Genomic DNA, 18,960 nt, shown 5'->3' on the forward strand with positions numbered 1-18,960 from the left:
GTTTTGGTTCAGAGTTAAACATCCCGACAATGAGGGGCGTCAAGTTTTTCCGTGGACTTTTATAAACCTTGTCATTTTGCCCAGAATAGAGGACAAATTGTTTTCATTCTGCAGCTTGAGTGCCTCGTATCTTGGATGAGGCCACTTGTGCCACTCACTTCTCTCCTTAAGGTGTTGGGAGGTTAATAACAGAAACTGTCCCTCAGCAGCAGCAGAAAGAAAAATAAGAGGAGAAGAAAACAGGTTTTAAGCCGAGGTGAAAACGAGGCCCGTTTGTCCTAGTGACGTCCTTCTGAAGCTGATACCATGAATTAGTTTTCGAACTGTCGGAGAACTTTGCCGTCTCACTATCTTCTCTCTAATCTTTCAATTACTCTGTGTGTGTGTGTGTGTGTGTGTTGGAAGGGATTTTAGAGATAAAGAGGCGATGGCAAGGATGTCTATGAGCAGCTAGGTGACCGCACGCACGCTTGCATGCTTGCAGACACATTTTGAGTCTATATTGACAAATCATCAGTTCAACAACTGGGAAAAGTAAAGAAAAATTACGAATGTGTGCAAAAGACTCGACACAACACTAAACTTAAACTGCCTTATTGCATCCCAGGAAACACTGCATGTTTCCTGGGAACACCTCAGACTGGAGGAAGCTCGCTGTAATGTGCTACGGCAAATTTAGAGCTTCTCTGTCAAAGCTAATTCTCTTTTCTGCTAATCTCTCAAACCAGATTCCTCTCCCGCTCTATCACCCCCTCTCTCCGAGTCTCCCTCGCTCTCTCTCTATCAACACGTTAGTTATTCAAGCAGAGGGAATCTGGCATAAGTCATTTGTCAAACTGAGATAGAAGACGCGGGGAAAAAAACTACAAAGTGAAGCGTTTTTCCCTCCATTTTTCATCCGACGACTAAACGGTCTGGTGCTCAGAGATAGAGCAACTCAGGACACTTTTGCACACGTATTTCATTTACAAGTGCTTTTGTATTAAAAGTAATAAATAAATAAATAAATAAATAAATCACTCAATCAATGGATCAGCTATTTCATGCATTCCAGCTATCACGATGCCAACACCTGCTGTAATATTCATACTGTTGCCTGATTCACTTAAAGGTCACACTCAAAATCATAAATTTACTATGAATAAAAAAGTGGAGGATTTGTTGTTGTTTACTTTGTGGTTGTTGTGACTTTAAAGGGATAGTCAATTGTCTGTGTAAGATGTTTTTAGAATGGCGGAGCGTTCATGTAAAACCCCTGATGTGTGTTCCCGTCGGGGGCAGTTTTTCAGCAAGCAGTCTCCGAATTTGCCTCGAAAACAACTCTGTCTCGTAACGTTCTTTTATTATCTCATAGCGTGGTGAATGTGAAGGTCACAACTTGTCCACGAGAGCGTTTTGGAGTTGTTGGATTGTGCATTAATGAGTTTGATGAGGGAAACCAGGAAATCCTATTAGCCTCCGTAGCGTAGCTCTGAGCAGCTCACGCCTCAGCTCGGCCGTTCTAAAAATACCTTACACCAACAATCAAAGGTAACGAACCTACTCCTAAAACTATAGGGATTATGGCAATGGGCCAAATTGCCAAAATGTTGAACTATCCCTTTAACCTTTGTTTCCATAGGTGGGAGGCAGTCATCTTGTATGTCATTTCTTTCCCTCTGCTGAGGTTAACATGCTAACCAGCTAGCTCTTATTGTGTAAATACAACAATGACTGAAGCTCTTGCTCTCTTGCTAACGGTGGTTATGTAGTGCTAGAAAAACTTACTTACGGTAAAACTTGAACTTGTTCCCTGATTTTGTTTCAAGCAGCTCAATTCAGTTCAATATAGAACAAACCAGTGATCGAATCAAATCACCTGCAACACAACTAAACTGAACATGTGTGTTTTTTGTTTTCTAAGTGTTGTTTTTTAGATTTTCTTCCTCGACAGCAGGTGGTAGCGTCAGCTTTATGAAATCGGACCCACAATGTTTTGGACAGTTGTGTTTCTGTGCAACAGACAGGCAAGTCACTGAGGTCGGTAGTTTCAGGTGTAATTATTTTGGGAAGGCAGGTTGAGAAATCATAAAAACAGCTGTGGGTGAGGGCTAAATCATTCACTGACGCAGGTAAAGCTGGACCCCTGCCAGAGAAATGAAATGAAATGGGAGCGCATGGAAAAACACAGGAACCTTTAACTGTCTTACCGTCATGGTTGGCGTTGCCGAGCGTCCAGGGCTCATCAGAGTCAAAGTGTGTGTCTCCTCCGATGCCAGCGCCAGGGAAATATGCGTGGGCTAGGAAACCCCCCTCTCCATCAAATGGGGAGCTGTCACCATGGAAACCAGAGGCAAAAAAGATCATGATGTCTGCCTCCTTACCCTCGTTCTTGATCTCCGAGTATGGCACCTCCTGAGCATGACCAGAGGGGAGAGAGGAGAGTAAATACACAAAAAGTGACACACTGCTGGTGAAGACAAAACCTAGTCTCAAAACAGAGTTAATTATTATATTGTATATTGGACGATATTCCTTCCAAAATGACTCTAATGTCCCAGATGGCAAAATGAAACCTCTGGCCCAAACATACGCCTGGGTCGTCAGCCCACATAGCCCCACATCTGGGTAGATTGTGGCTGTTTTTCTCTGGTACTGGCTCGAGGCCACAAAACTCCCCATGTGCGTGCCATTGGTCCAGATGTTGAATTAGTATCTGACAATCATGGTGTAAGTGGGCCAGATGTGGGCCAAGGAACTGGATGTACAATGGGCCAGATGAAAAAAATCCAAGGCTTATTCTATGCTGTAACTAGAAATTTTTCGTAATGATGATAAAACAGTTATACCACATCAGAGGTGATGTGACAGAAAAGAACTGTGTGTAATGATGTGAAATCTGAAAGACGATTTTCGCAGACCTGGAAGGAGAGTGGAGTGACCGCCTGCCACACGTTGAAGGCCTGTCTGATCGCTCTCTGCGTGTCCTTCTCTCCCACTTTAGGAGTGAAGTTAGATATGCTGCAGGGAAAAAGGAGAAACACGGTGAGTGATGTGTAGACAAAATGAGACACAGGACCAGTACAGGGCTGGATGGTGCTTTTATGTACCTACCACTGATCTGCTGATGGCAGTGGTTAGCTCTCTGCAGGAACACTGTTTACATCATACTACTGAGAATTAAGTTTAGGTTTCTGGATTGTATTACATCTGCCTTAAACAACACAGACCAACTAACTTGGCACCTTGTGTTGTTTAAATTCAGAGCAGTTTCAGTCTGAATACCCACTAAACTAAAGTAACAGTCCTGATACTTTACTGTAGTGGTGAGGTTAATGCTATGGTACCTTTCTGAACCTGTCGAGTAGCTTTAGTCACTTTTTTTCTTTTTACATCTTCGTGGTCTCAATGCTATTTTGACAGTCTTTGAATAGGCCTACTTTTGATTTTGTCTTATTATACTATATTGAAAAAATGTAAGCTATGCCAATGTTTGGACTTTTTTCAGCTCATATTTGTTTTTCAACGAGAGACATGAAAACACACAAAATATATTGATGAGCAACAAACAATAAGTGTCAGAAAGTTTAAAGTCAGCACTAAAATGAATGACTATAATGATCCACTTGCTGTAACATCTGGAATTTGCCATTTGACTACACTAATGTAAACATTAGTGCTGCTGAAGGGTAAGGAGCTTTACACATGCCGCCAGTTTTATCCCTCTGTCTCCAGTCTTAATGCTAAGCTAAGTTAGCCACGTGCTAGCTATTCACTCTTGCGATTTAACTGAATTTACACCTGTCTTGTTTGGGAATGCGAGTGGATTAGTGTTTAGTTTGAGTCTGTTTACACCTGTCATTAGGATGCGTCTTGAGTGATCAGATCACAAGTGGACAACGAGACACATTGCTGTTTACATCTGTCTCTAACATACGTCTATAACTGTGTCCCGCTGATCACATGAGTCCAGATTTACGTTACTGTCGGCGTAACCTCTGCTACAAAGGAGTGCGTGCGCAGTTATGCGCATGCACATGGCTTTTCTTTACAACTTTGGACCCTAGAAACTGTTGCTTTGTGAACACCAGTACGCTATCATCATCTATTTTCTCCTCTTCTTCAACTGTTGGCGTGCTGTCATCAACGTCCTGCATTAATGACATGTTTTGCCTCTTTGTCCTTGTCTGAGACGTATGAAGATGGATCAACGGTTACACTACGAAAGGAATGTGAATAAATGCGTCTCTGACCACCTCGACAAGTGGTTTGACCAAACATTTTGATGCCTGTTTACACTTGTATTCAGGGCTAATCACTTGTGTCCACTTGTGATTAGATCTCTTAAGATGCATTTTAATGACAGGCTCTTTGAGTTCAGTGTTGAATATTTATAGGTTCTTCAGGTTTGTTCTCAAACTCTGTAGCAGCAGCATCACAGCTAAGCCTGTCTCCCTGTGATGCAGCTCAGAGCTATAAGAGACAAATGAGGAAGAGAGGTCATTACAGAGTAATTGCAGCGGACGAGACGCAGCATCCATATCTATTTTTCTGCCAGAGAGGGGACGGTATATCATTACATGTTTTATCACTCGCCTCACCGTGAGGAAACACATGCGCGTAGCGTCTCTGAGCGTCAGAGGACAGATGGGGGTGATTGGCAGAAACAGAGAGAGAGAAAGAAAGAGAGAGGGAGGGTGGGGGTGGGGGTGTGGGAAAGAAAAGCTAGGACGAGAGAGCGAGATGGCAAAGCGGGTGGTAAGAGATCATTTCACACAATCTGTCTCCCAACAGGGGGCAAATACTTTGTTCCCATCCAGAAAAATTCATTATGGAAATAAACGCCAGCACATTACACAACTGCAACAACTCAACACTTATACATGAGCGCACAACAGCTTCTTGATGTGCTGTAATAAGTCAGAGCAGCAAAGAACGAGTGAATGGATGTATAGGATACTTGTTGTGATTTATAATAGAGTGAATATAAAACATGATCTGAATGTCAGAGGGAAGACTTCTCTCAGTGTTCACCACAACTTAAACTGTCCCACTGATTCTCATGTTTGGTTGACATTCGCTTTACTTTATCTCATCGTTTGAGGTCCCACAGACAATAATTATTTTTAATAAAAACTTTAATAATCTGCTTTTTGTTCTCTAAATTAAATGAATAGTGAACAACTAAACCAATGTGACCAACCACGACAGATGATTGTTTAAAGCCTTTGATGTGATATTTTGGTTTGGAAAAACATCATGGTTTCGATTGAAATATGTATCAAAATTAGATGACACTTGTCTGTGTCATTCTCACTGCTACTACCAGATGTCACCTCGCAATAAACCGTCAGTGATGATAAGCTGCTAAACAGACGACCTATGGGCTTGTTTTCTCTTCATGCTAGACTCACACACACACAATGGAAGCCACAAAAATATAGAAATCATTTTTAGCATTTTTATTAAACCCAATATGAAAACATTTTATGTTTCTTTCTTAGGCTGTATAAGCTACGATGTCAACCATCTCATTGTGACTCACAGACGAAGAAGATGACATAATTATATCCTACATATTTATCATCAGCAGATCATTAAAAATACCAGTTAAACAACTGAAAAAAAAGGTTAAAAAAGAGAGGTCAGAGATTCAGGATCTAAAATTACCCCCAGACATACTACCAATGACTTTAGAATGATTATATTTAAGTTCTACTTTCTGTTCAACCGCAAACACAAAGACCCAATGAAGAAAGTATAAAACCATTTTTTCCAGCCCACACACACCAATAATGTGTACTTTTTTAAGTGGAACTCAGTATTGTTCAATTCACATAAGTTTATTAAAGGTCATCAAAATCATCAAATGTCATGTCTGAGCTGTGAAACTGAAACAACTCAAATGGCATCTCTTCATTAACATGTTGTTTTGGAAATGTGGAGCGACTGCAGATATAAAACATGACTTGAAATTTAAAGAGGTTGTTGTTGTTATTGAGTCAGAGGGAATTACTGTTAGGACTGCCAGTGTGTTTGGCCGAAGTCGGTGATGTCTCAGCTAATCTCGATGAGCCACACTGACTCAAAGTTAAGCAAATTTAAGCCTTTTTAGTTCACTTCTCTGACAGGTTGTTTGCAAACGGCTCCGTAAACAAGTCATTCTGAGTTTGAGCTGAAGAAATGAAAAATTAATTCAAGCTTGTTTATTTTGAAGACAGATTTTATTGTCTTCATCATTTTTGGGAACAAGCAATGATGAGAATTGATCATATTTTAACAGAATGGTTGAGTATTAAGGAGGGTCTTATAACAAATTTGATTCCATTCCCGTTGACTCCCCTCTGTCGAAGCAAATATTATCAGTCTGATGACAGTGGACACAAGTGAGTGTTAAAGATTTATGCCGCTGTTCATAACTCTGTGCGCACATATCCCTTCATAAAGTTTATTTATAAATCCAACTTTCAACCCTAAAGCCCAGCAATTAATTTGTGTGTGTGTGTATGTGTGTGTGCCAGGCAGACGGCTAGGTAGCAGTTGTCTGATTTGAGTAAATGGCATGGAACGCTATGGCACTGAAGCTGGCCAAATGACCTGTGGCCAAAACACACAGATGGTCTGATGTCTCTGTCTCTCTCTCTCTCACACACACACACACACACACACACTGACATACTTAAATAACTGCAGAGAATTAAAAGGGATCAAATGAAGGTAAAGGGCAAGAATGAATAAAAATCAATGTGTCTAAGCAGAAGCAGATGACAAAACTCAACTTTATAAAAAAAAAAACCTTTTCCTCAATCGTAACATTCAGATCCTGTGTAAACTCTTCCAGTGTAAAGAGATGATTGGAAAACAGGTCATTTACAGGCTGCAGTAAGCCACACAATGACAGTGCTAATGTTTAGCACCGTAACCAACTTGGCTTAGCACGTTGAAATGCCAACCGTTACCAGTTATCAGTAAACAATGTCCAGCTGTGCAGACTAGAGGCTGATTGGAGAGTCATTAGTTTTATAGGTATTTGGCCATAAACCAAAGAATTGCACACGCTTTGACATGATGATGTCAAACGATGAAAAGATCGAGATATAACAGTTTATCCTCAGAGGAACATGAATACCTGAAGCACATCTCATGGCAATGCAACCCATTACAATAAAAAGGTTGATATACAGAAGAAAAAAAAATCAAGAGCAGAGGTCAGATGGATTTATCCTCTGAGGACGATAATGTGATTGCATCAGAATTGAAAACCAAAGTAGTGAATACACGTGGAAGTTGCCCAAACTGAACTTTCTGATCTGAGTCTTTCTCTCTTCTCTACTCTTTCTCTTTGCAGGCGAACTGCAAACTGTCTGGGTATAGTTTAGAAATGATGTCCTTGCACTGATTGATCCACTAGAGAGAAATAATGTTAATTATCAGACGTCCCTAATGAAAATACAGTGGCTCACAAAAGTTGATACAAATGCTCCTCAGGGGAACATGAGCGTCTGGAGTGGAATTCATGGCACTACATTCAATTGTTGTCAAGATTATACTAAAAATAACACATTTCAGCCTCATGGTCAATCTGCAGGAAAAGTCAGGGGTTGAGGTCAGTAAGATTCGTCCTCTGGGAACCATGAAGTTCAGTCCATCAGAGTTATGAATCAAAGAAGTGGAAGTGGAAATTTTGGCCTGATGACAGCACTGGATGAAAAGTTCAGTACATCGATAAAAAGTTATTACAGTTACTCAGGGGAACGTGAATGTCTGAAGCATATGGGAGGTCCAAGAGCCAACACTGTGATTCCCCATCCCTAAAGCCACGCTGCTAGCATGGCTAAAAATAGATGAAACAAACTTCATGCACAGAGGACCAGCAGTCAGTCAGAGCTAAAGAAGCACAAGTTTTCTCGTTTTATGCTTAAGTCTTTCAACTTTCAGTTTCAATAAAATGTGCTTTGTTGGCAGGAAAGTTAAGAACAATGTTGCTGAAGCATCAAGAGAAAACTTAATCGTCTTTCTTGTGACTGCTCTGTCTCAGCAACTGCTTTTTATTTTCTTCACCACCCTAAAATTCCTCTAAATGTGTCTCTTTGCATTGCTGTTGGTGTCGTGTCCAAAGTAGATGAATGGAGCACAGACGAAAATCATCCTGACTGAGCTCATCAATATCTCAAGACAGACTTCACTGGTCACATTAACAAAGTGAAAAAATAACTAAGATTGACTTCTCTTCTCACTATTTCTATGCTCTTTGTCGGAACAAACCTTCAGATTTTACACATTTCCTTTGTAAATTTGATTAAAAGTGTTAATCCATAAAGAGATATAAAAACTATCTCTGTGTAGTTTTACATCTCCTCTCTCTGGAGCTTTAGTAAGACTAAATCAGTGTCAGCCAATCAGAAGAGAGGAGGCACTGATTCTCTTGACTGATTTACTGTTTTCTGAGTGATCAGATAAAAATAGAGCAGATTTCAGGTAAAACCAAATCCTGTGTTGGTCCAAGAGGACAGGCTGGGTTGTTGTGACATCACAAAGTCACAGAAGTCCTGACGGCTGAGTTTCTGAATACAGGCTGTGTGCATTTCTCTGTGGACTGAGGCTTTGATACCTTTACAGTATAAATATAGAACTTAGACCTGCTTTATAATCACACTACACATACTAGACGTCTACCTTTATACTGTACAGAGCTTTAATAGCGATAATTCCTTCACTTCCTGAGCGCTCCTTTAGCAGTGTAAAATGTTGGTGAGTCATTAGTCCAAACAAAAATGTATCAGCAGGATTGCAATAAAATGCAATAAACAGCCATTCATGGACCCATCGCATGAACCCTTTTGACCTGCATGATTCTCAAAGCTTCCCTCTTCTGCCTCCATGAGGTTGACATTTTAACTTTTTGGGGTAACATCTTGACATCAACATCTTGGTAACATTTTCTTGGTTTTGTTATCCAGCAGCTAAAACCCCCCAAAATATGATGAACAATGATGAACAACAGATTAAAGTCATTAAAATTTGTGAGGCTACAAGCAGGTTTCTAGCACATTTGCTTGATACTTGGCTGTAAAATCAAAACAATCATCTAAAAATTGATCATCCATACTGTTACATCATGTCTCATTCTCTTTCACAGTAACTCACTGTTGTTATTGAGAGTGGCTTCATTAATAAACTTTAGGAGGATAAAAAGCTGAAATGAAATTCACAGGAGACAAAGCTGGAGATGCTTTGGCGCCTAAGAAAAAGAACAATTAAGTTAAAAACGATTGCTCGACCAGTGGCAGCGAAGGCAACGTGCAGCTCTACTGTAGGAATGTGACAGCTGATAGCAGGTGAAACATGAGCAGGGCCGGGAGACTCAGATACAGTAAAGGGAAACCAGAGAGGACGGTGATCTCACACTCTGGGTTTTATGTAACGCTGTAGAGTGGGTAGCTGTAATGCAGGAGAGCTGGGATGCATTCAGTGTCTCGTGGGAGTGGCGTAATTTACATTAGACCTATAAAGCCCTGAGTAGGATGGTTTGGAGGAAAGGAAGGAGAGAAGGGATGAAAAGGAGGAATGAGAGAGAAAAAGAAGAAGAGGCTAAGAGGAGAACGAAACGCTTAAATAAATAAAAGAAAATCCCCCAAGTGGCAAAATAATAGGTTGTTAATGTTTAATTGTAGAGTGTGATAAAGAAAACAACTGAAAAACTTGGAGAAAATAGGTTCAAAGGGTGAAACACAGAAAAAGAGGGAAGGCAAGAAACAGAGGAAGATTTATAGTGAGTTAGAGAACAACAGATTAAAAGAAATAAAGCGACGGTTCTGGACCTGATCCCACATTGATCCCACACTCAGAGGAACACTTTTGACAAGAACTTCCTTTTTTGACAGTAGATGAAAAGGCTGGTACTGCCCTCATCGCTGCACATGAAGCATAAGGCTACGACCAGCAGCTAGTTAGCTTAGCTTAGCACAAGGTGTTGTGACAATGGGAAACAGTTGAGGATCGAACTGTGTGAAACTAAAAACAAAGCATGGAAATGTGTTTTTTTGATTGTTGTCATTATTACACAGGAAAGCATTTTGATATTCAATATTATCACATTTTGGCCCAAACACATTTGATCTTTTGTGTTTATAGAACATATCTGAGGTGTAAAACATTTGCAAAAGAGTGTAATATTTAGGAAACTTCTCTCAGAAAGCTCTTTCCCCTCTAGAGAGCCTGAACGTGCAGCTTCCTGTTACAAACATCTGTAGAGGACCCTGGTTCTCGTTTTCCACTCCGTCACAAACTAGAACCAAACTGACACTGATCAACACTTTTCCATGTGAAAAAGTGCATAAAACAGCAGAATGCCGTCAGGATGGAGAGATAGTGAGTGAGCACCAGACCACCTCACACTCTGCTAACAGGCCAACCAGCTCCCTCACCAGCTGCAGCCTTCAGGACGGCCCTGAAGGCAGCACCAGCAGCTGCCTTCCCTGCTCTCGCTCTGCCCAGTCTCATCGAGGTCGGACTGCATGATGCCGCACAAACATCCCTCAGCCTTCTCAACTCAGCATTTTACCGCACTGCTCCTCAACTTTGCAGAAAAGTAAAATGATTTACAAAAATACCAACACAACCTGGGAATTTAAGCCATGCGGACAAACTACTGACTACAGGCAAATGAGGAAGGAGGCAGCTCTTAGGATATTTTTAGGATATATTTTGAGTCTGAGCATCACCTGCAGACTAAAACATGATCAAAATACGTCCTGGATGAATCACTTGCTGTTGCTGAGGAGTAGATTTTTGTTCTTTTACTACATATATATGAATAAACTGACACCTAGAATCAGAAACTCATGAACTAAAGTAGGTTATGATAAAACATCTGATCCAGATTTGAACCTGAAGCCTGTTCGCTGATACTGGCACACAGCTAAAAACTGGAGGATGCGAACACAAAGAAACACATTCGGCATTGTTTCTATTTTATCCATGGCAATAAAGCTCATTTTGAATTTGAATTTGGATTTGGGAGCAGAGGAGAGAGAGAGAGAGAGAGAGAGACGTGGAGAGAGGCAGGCAGGAGGATCAGAGGATTTGGTGGGCAGAAGCCACACTGGGAGCTGGGATGTGTTCAGCGCCTCGTGGGACGTCTCTAATCTGCATCAGACCCATATTACACGGCCGAGCTGCCGGCTGCATCGTCGTCACATCACACGGCCCAGAGTTTGAGTGCGTGGAGACGGTGGACGACAATAAAACAAGGTGGAAAGAGAGAGGGAGGGAGAGGAGGAACGAAGGAAAAAAGACGGAGAGATGAGTGGGTGAAATATAATGCAGGGATGCGAGATGCATTCAGGGTCCTGTGGGACGGAGCTAATTTACATTAGGCCTGGCCAAGTTCAGGCTGGGAGAGAGAGAGTAGGAAGGAGACAAACAATCAAGGAGGGCAGGGAGGACGACGGAGAAAGACAAAAGAGAAAAAGACGCATGAAGAGAAGGGAAGGATGGGAAGAAATAAAAAGACAAGAACAGAGGCGGAGTCGGGGTATACCTGTAGGAGATCTTTTTATCTCTCCACCTCTGTCCTGTCAGGGCGTAGCGTTTGTTCCTCTGCCGGCGGCCGGTGTGCAGATGATCCGGGACACCACAGCGAGGTCTCCTCATCCACCTGAAAACAACCGTCACATTTAAACTTCACCGAGCAGCTGGAAACCCCACAACCCAGTAAACACATGAGGCAGAGGATCGTGTTTGTTATGGAGTCACTGGTATTGGTTTTATTTTCAATCTGTGGAGATAAAAAAATAACCCTGAAGACATTAACGTATGAAAACCCTCAGTGCCTCCTCCAGTGTTACTCTCTGATGTCTCAGTTTGCAGTTTAAATCCTCTAAACAACATATTTGATTTCACACTGATGGGAACAAAAGCAATTTCTCATTTGGACCAGCAGACTTTAATCGGCTTTAGTTAACTAGCATGAGGTAAAGCTATCATGGCAGGATGTTTTTTTTTGTTTTCTTTTAAAGTTTCCAGCTGCTTTATTTCAAAATGAAAACCCTGATTAACAGTCTTTAACATGCACTGATACATGATAAGGCGCTAACACTAACAGGTCCCCAACAACACGTTGTCATCTTCAACCAGCTGATGATCCAGGACGTATGAATAGAGAAATATTATTTAGTTCTGGATGAAACTGCAAACTTACGTTATTTGTTGTTAAATCTGAGATTATTTCATACAGTTCAGCTTCACTGTGTACACCAGGTGGTGACATGCGTGCGTTTTCCCTTCCTCTTTGTCCCAATCTTGGATGAACCAGAGGAACTCAACCGATGGTCTGAACAAGGACTTTGAACTAAAACTCTGAATAAAACTAACTAATTAATTAAATCAATGAGCTAAATATCTCTTTCAGAGCTGCAGCTGAATGCTTTGATTAACATTGATCACCGAGATCAATTTTTAAGGAATACATGATAGGGACAGGTCAGGAATGAAGTGGATGGGGCAGGAAAAACAGCTGTCTCTATATCTGCAGCTCTAACATGAATGAATGCAATTTTCTTTATTGTAAACATAATTAATAATAATAATAATAATAATAATGAACTTAATGCCAGCAGTGGGAATGAGAAGGAAGATGGACGGGTAGTGAGAGGAGATAAAAACAACAACAGGGCCAGTGGTAATGGCTAACAGAAAAAAAACATGCAGTTTTACAGTGTTAGTAAAACATCCTTGTTGAGACCATCTGCCAAGTTCCTCAGGTTCATCCAGGAAGCTGCTGCTGGCTGAGGTTAAATGTATCAGACCAATTAAAGCTGCTTTATAGTCGATCATTATTCATCCGTACGGCCTTTGTTCAAAAAGTGTCTCAAAAGGTTTCAGCCATAAAATAATGTTTCTGAATGTAAGGGAGGAAGAGTCGCCCACACCGTGTCTGTACAACCAGCCTGGACTCAACGTTAAAGCAGCTGCTTCACATTTACATTATTTAAATCTGTGATGATCAATATTTCTGGATCAAATGACAAGCCTAAAGGATCAATATCTGAAGCTGCACCGTCCTCAGGTCAGCTGCTCACAGCTGGTGTTGACCTGCATCAATCACAGTGATCAGCTCGGAGTGCATCTGTTCACAGCTGGTTTAAAAGGTTTACTATTGATACCTGTGATCAGACCTCACTTCCTTTGTTTTTTATGTGAATAATCACGTGTGTTGTTGTTTTCAGGTCTGTTGTCAATGTGCTTGTGTGTGAGAGAGTAGAGTAGACAGGGCTTCAGATGACACCATGTGCTCCAAACATCTGAATGTGTCTGAGTGATCAGATGTAAAATGTGCCTGAATGTGTCTTGGGTTCTGACCAATGATTGGATCACCTGAGACTAGGCCTGTAACGATACATGTGTCGAAACCGAAACTGCGACACTCTAAGACACGAACCTGTGTTGCCAATGAAATGGCAGAACCGCGACACACCCATTCCAAAGCTCTGTGCCTGTTTTCTTTTTTTGCTTTGCCCCCTGGGCCCAATATGGCACAGACGCAAGTTTGTTTCCTAAACTTAAGTCTCCACAATGGAGTTAAGTTCTGTTTATTTTTTAACAGTATTTTGTTTGAGAAAAGAGAATAGTTTCTTTGTTTTAAATTTATTATTGTTAGGGCTGACTTAATTTTGACAAGACACGGCTCCAAATGTTTTTTGTTTTTTTTCCTGCGACCAATCGACCAATGAAATTTTGGTCAGCTAATGTTTTCTTGGTCGACCAGTGCTTGGTCGACTATTTGGGGGCGGCCGCAGCCCTAAGTTATAATTGTTATTGTTAGGCTATATATTTAACCTTAATAAACCTTAATAAAATTCGAATTGAATCGAACCGTGGGTCAGAAATTGAGATACGAATCGAATCATGACTTTGGTGTATCGTTACAGGCCTACCTGAGACAGCAGGTGTGAGCAGTGTCTGAGCTTTAGGTTGATGTAGAGAAATAAGGAGAAATGAAAGCTGTGCTTTAATTTGATCACATCAACCTAATAGCTGATGGTGTTTAGTGTGCGTGTGTTACCCAGCCCCGCCCCCAGCCCCTCCACTCACTCTATCGTGGTCTCGTCCAGTATGCCGGTCACTGGGATCCCATAGAAGCGCTGCATGGCGGCCACAGCCGACTGCATGGCCTTCTCCTGCCGCAGGTCTGACGTCCGCAGGTCGTGAGGCAGCAGGTAGCCGTAGTTCTTCAGCCACGTCTGAGGGGAAGGGAGAAATATGGAAATAATCACTTACAAAATATTTCCTTCACTTCTGATTCCAGGTTTAACCAGTGGAACGGTTTGTGTTGTGAGCCGACAGTGATCGGAGGGAACGGGTTCAGCTGGAGGAAACCCGAGCTGGTCGAAGCTTCTGGTTAAATATTAAAGATGAAAACATGTTGGTGCACATTAGTGTGATGGTGCAGCAGCCGTCAGTCTCCACTAATGACTAATGGCTCGCTCTCCACGAGAGGAGACGACTGAGCCATCAGATCACTGATCAGCTCAGAGGAGAACATCGGCCCATTTGGTTATTTTTACCCCGACGTCGTCTTCACTGCTCAGACGTCGACCTCCAACCGGCTGACTGGAGATGTGACAAGGGCTCATCTTTTATTACCAACTAAACTGACCATAAACACACAGGCACACGTCAGTGATACACCGAGGGCGATCTTGCGTTGAGTATTAGTGGACAACCTGCCCTACATCCTGATACAGCACCTCCTTCCTCCATGATGTGGGTGCTGAGAACAAACAAATATCCATTCCATAATATAAATGAGGTAGTTTTTAAAGTAACCAGAGAAAGAAACTAATTGACAGAATCTGTGTAAATGTCATAACTAACAATGTCCAGAAATCTGCGGCAAGCTCAGAGGAAAGAAGATGTTTTTAGATGTTCTTCAGTATCAGTCTAAGTAAAGTTAAGTCTTCACACAACAGATCCACGACAATCTGATCTGTCTTTGATGTGGCAAAGCAGAACAAAAGAAAGGAGGGAAATAAGGGAGGGATGACAAAGTGAGAGAGGATAAAAACAGAGTCGGACGTGCAGAGATTCATCGGATATGTCAGAGAAACTGAAGGAGAGAGATGAAAGCGTTAGAGGAGAAGCCGTTCCTCCCGAATCACAGAAAATTTGATTCACACTGATCCGAAAATCGATGTCGAATCCACAAGTTTCCACGGACGATTCTTATTATGTCGTATTTTTCACTTTGCTGAGCTGCTGTCTCTTTAATATGACATAACACAATCTCACAGCCCTCCTGAGAGAGAGAGAGAGAGGGTGAAGGAGGGAGAGGAGGCAGAGGGGGGAGGAAAGAGGGGAAAGTAAAAGTGAGAAAAGTAATAAAAAAAGAAAAAAGGAAGGAGTGGAAGGAGAGAAGGAGCAGGAGAGAGCGAGATAAGGTTGAGAGGGAAATGAGAGGAGGGTGGGGAGAGATAACGGCGGCGAGGCTGAGCTCTTCTCCACAGTGGGTCATTAATATTTCAAAGTGTGTGCCAGCCTCTCACAGCCGGCCCAGGCCCGGCAGCCGGCACTCAGCCACAATATCAACGTCTGCCTAACGACCATGACGGACGCAGGGTGGTTACGGCTGCTGAGGGATCAGCTCCGTCATTTCCACCAGAGAGAGAAACATTTACCACCTTAAAACTGTCTCCTCAGTCAGGATAGTGAACAAATTCATGTTCTGATAAAACAATCATACTGTTTTTGTATAGATTTTAATGTGCTGACAAAAACAATACAACAATTAGTCCATTTATCAGATAATCAATGATTAAAAATAATATTAGTTGCACTGACGTTTAATCATTTTGTAGTTTTTCCACAGTGTGCTCACTTTGTCTTGCATTAGTGTGTGTCCTTTTTTAATGTTGTGGTGTTTTGTACAGTACTGTGTTTGCCCTGTAAATTACCCCGGGAAAAATACAGTTATGGGAGGAATAAAATGCAAAAAAGCACAAAACACAAACAAACACAAACAACAAAGAAAGATACAATAAAATGCAACAGAGCAACAGAGGCTCATTTGTGACCCAACGACTGACTCCTTTTTACGAACCGTTTCAGTTTTAAATGAACCATGTTGAGCTGTTTTGGGAAAAATAAATAAAATCATAACTTTGTTTACACAAACCATTTCAAAAGAAAGTTCCAAAATGCTTTACAACACAAACCCAAATGGAGATAATAACGTTTTAAAAAACCTTTTTGTCCAAATGAGGATTTACTAAAGGATCCTCCTGACACTTGGGTGGCTCAGTTGTCAGTGTCAGTGGTAAACCAACCAGCGCCCACTGTGATTTAAAATGACCTCATCGCACTGATGCGTTTCACTGTTTTAGCTTTTGTGGATCTGCTGAAGATCAACATGTTGATGTTGGATGAAAAAAATACAAAAATATTGTTTGATATCAGTCATTTCCTGAAGTTTCCTTACTTTCAATCTTTGATCTGTTTCTGGACGTGGTTGATATTTTAATTTAAGTACAAGAATTACAAGAAACACATTTGATAGACAGCATTAAAAAGGTTCTGTTTGTTTTGGAGGGGATGTTGAGTCCCTGTGAGAATCTCATGATATGAAGCCGGAAACTGAGTTTTAAGCCGTTTACCCTCAAAAGCTGTGTCTTAACGTTCAGACTGGTGTTAATCTGAGAGAACTTGAACTTCTTCTTCAGAATGTTTAAGACTGTGTGTCATTGTTAATAATCTGTCAGTTGTACCACCTCTCTTCAGTTTGTGCTGCAAGGCGCTTGACGGCCGATATACCTCCCGTGTTTTGACGACTCATCTCGGCTGCGATCTCAATCTGCTTTTAATCCTGAATGCGAATGTTAACACGGCGAGCCACATGCTGGCAGGCCGAGAGGAAGCCACTGCTCACAATCCAATTAAAAACTCCTCCACGATAAATCTGTGGCGACGACAGCAGCAGCAGCAACAAAACATCTCAATGTGATTTCTGTAATTTCATTCTTCTCCATCCAGATACTAAAATACACATAAATGGAAACTCAGCTTCAGGCAAGAATCAGGAAATCAGCTTCACAAATGTCAAGTAACAGGAACTTAATTTGATCTGTTCAGTTTATAAAATGTCTTCACATCAACAAAGTGACATTGTTAATGTGTAAATGTTACGTTGTTTGTGTGTGTTTTTTAAGTCTTGATGTCATGTCATCACCAAACTGTTCCTGTTGTTTGCAAATCTGATCAACACTGATCGATCATAACAACCTGACAGAAGCTCTGATCTGTTTATTGTTAGAGCTCTAACACACACACACAGCGCTCGGTAATGATGTCTCTCAGGATCTCAATATTGCATTAGTCAGTATGTTTGTATGTCTTAGTGAGGGTTGGTGTGTGTGTATGTGAGTGCATGTGTGTAAGCGCTGTTCTGTGCTGTGTACAGTTATTGTGTGGAACTGTGTGCAAATGTGTGGGTCCTTGCAACTATAGAAGTGTGTGTGTGTGTGTGTGTCCTCTGCTGACGAGCGGACCAGCTGCTGCTTGCTCAGAGGAAGCAGTTTGAATTAAAAAATTCACCAGCTGCTATTATACAACAATTATCACACACACACACACACACACACACACACACACACACACACGTTACATACAACATGAGTGCAGTGACATAAATCACTGGTGAGATTAAAACCCCCATGTGTGTGAACATGTTTAATTAATATTCTCATGTTATAGACGAGGACAAAAGTGCCGTTACAGCCGCGGGCAGTGATGCATTCAATGTTGTGAGAGTTTAGAGAAACTAGAGACACACACAATTCTCAGTGAGAGAGAGAGAGAGAGAGAGAGAGACCTGGTTTATTGAGGCGCTTTAACTTTAAGCTTTAAGAGGAAAACATGATGTTTACACAAAGGACCAAACTGTGTCTTCGTGTTGTTGAGGGGTGTGTCCCAGTTCAGTTTCCTCATCCTTCAGGAAGTCGAGGCCAAACTAAAATGAGACCGTCCGGGCCTTGGACTATTTTTGCTACAAAAAGTCTGCCTCCCGTCACCTAGCAACCGCAGCAACACATAACTTTTTTTCGTTTCTCAGGAAAACGTTGGTGGTTTTAGCAGGTTGGGCAAACCAAGGACCCGCCCACTGGATCCTTTGCTACCAATGAAAAGAAAGACACATTTAAAAACGGGTCAGTGTCGTTGCACCGCTGTGATGCAATTGGTTTTTGAAATGCATCTTCTCAACTGGGACAGTCACTGGCAGAATTTTGTCTCCATGAGTGTTTTACCTGAAATCTACTTCATTTCACTGAATCACTCAGAAAACAGTGAGCCAGGCTCAGAGCCTCCTCTCTTCTGATGGGTTCATGGCTTCATGGTGTATCATCTTCTGGATCGCACAATAACCGATTATTAAATTAACCGTCAACTATTTTGATAATCAAATAATCGGTTTGAGTCGTTTTTTAAGAAAAAAAAAGTCAAAATTCTCTGATTTCAGCTTCTTAAATGTGAATATTTCTGGTTTCTTTGTTCCTTTATGACAATAAACTGAGTCTCTCTTTGGTTTGTGGACAAAACAAGACATTTGAGGACGTCATCTTGTGGTTTGAGAAACACTGATTGACATTTTTCAACATTTTTGTAACATTTTATTGACCAAACAACTAATCGATTAATCGTTTAAATAATCGACAGATTAATCGTTAATGAAAATAATCATTAGTTGCAGCCCTAGCTGGTATAAGATCCACCCTGTTGTTGCTGCTGCTACATCTGATGCTAATGAGGGTCTGAGGGTTTAAAACACACCGAGGCTGAGTAGATGAAGAGACCTCTGGGGAGTTTGAAAACAAATCTCTTCTCCAAACACAACATTAACACAAATTACACATCTATAATTATCACAGGGAGATGTAAAAAGAAGAGATGTATTTTAATTCAAATATTGTAACGACTCTTCAATCAACC

At 41.3% G+C, this 18,960-nt stretch overlaps 1 protein-coding gene across 1 annotated transcript in view; it reads right to left on the reverse strand.

Moving 5' to 3' along the window:
- Positions 1 to 18,960, reverse strand: part of mmp24 (matrix metallopeptidase 24) — a gene marked incomplete at both ends in the record, with an annotated part of 66,422 nt that overhangs the window by 23,063 nt on the left and 24,399 nt on the right. Inside the window, 4 exons of the mRNA XM_083971647.1 lie at positions 2,190 to 2,394; positions 2,901 to 3,000; positions 11,522 to 11,638; positions 14,074 to 14,222. Of these exons, the coding sequence (XP_083827773.1) occupies positions 2,190 to 2,394; positions 2,901 to 3,000; positions 11,522 to 11,638; positions 14,074 to 14,222 (571 nt within the window). The remainder of the gene's footprint in view (positions 1 to 2,189; positions 2,395 to 2,900; positions 3,001 to 11,521; positions 11,639 to 14,073; positions 14,223 to 18,960) is intronic.

Source organism: Trachurus trachurus (assembly GCF_905171665.1).
Source record: "Trachurus trachurus genome assembly, chromosome: 5".
In the NCBI taxonomy this organism is placed as follows: Eukaryota; Metazoa; Chordata; class Actinopteri; order Carangiformes; family Carangidae; genus Trachurus; species Trachurus trachurus.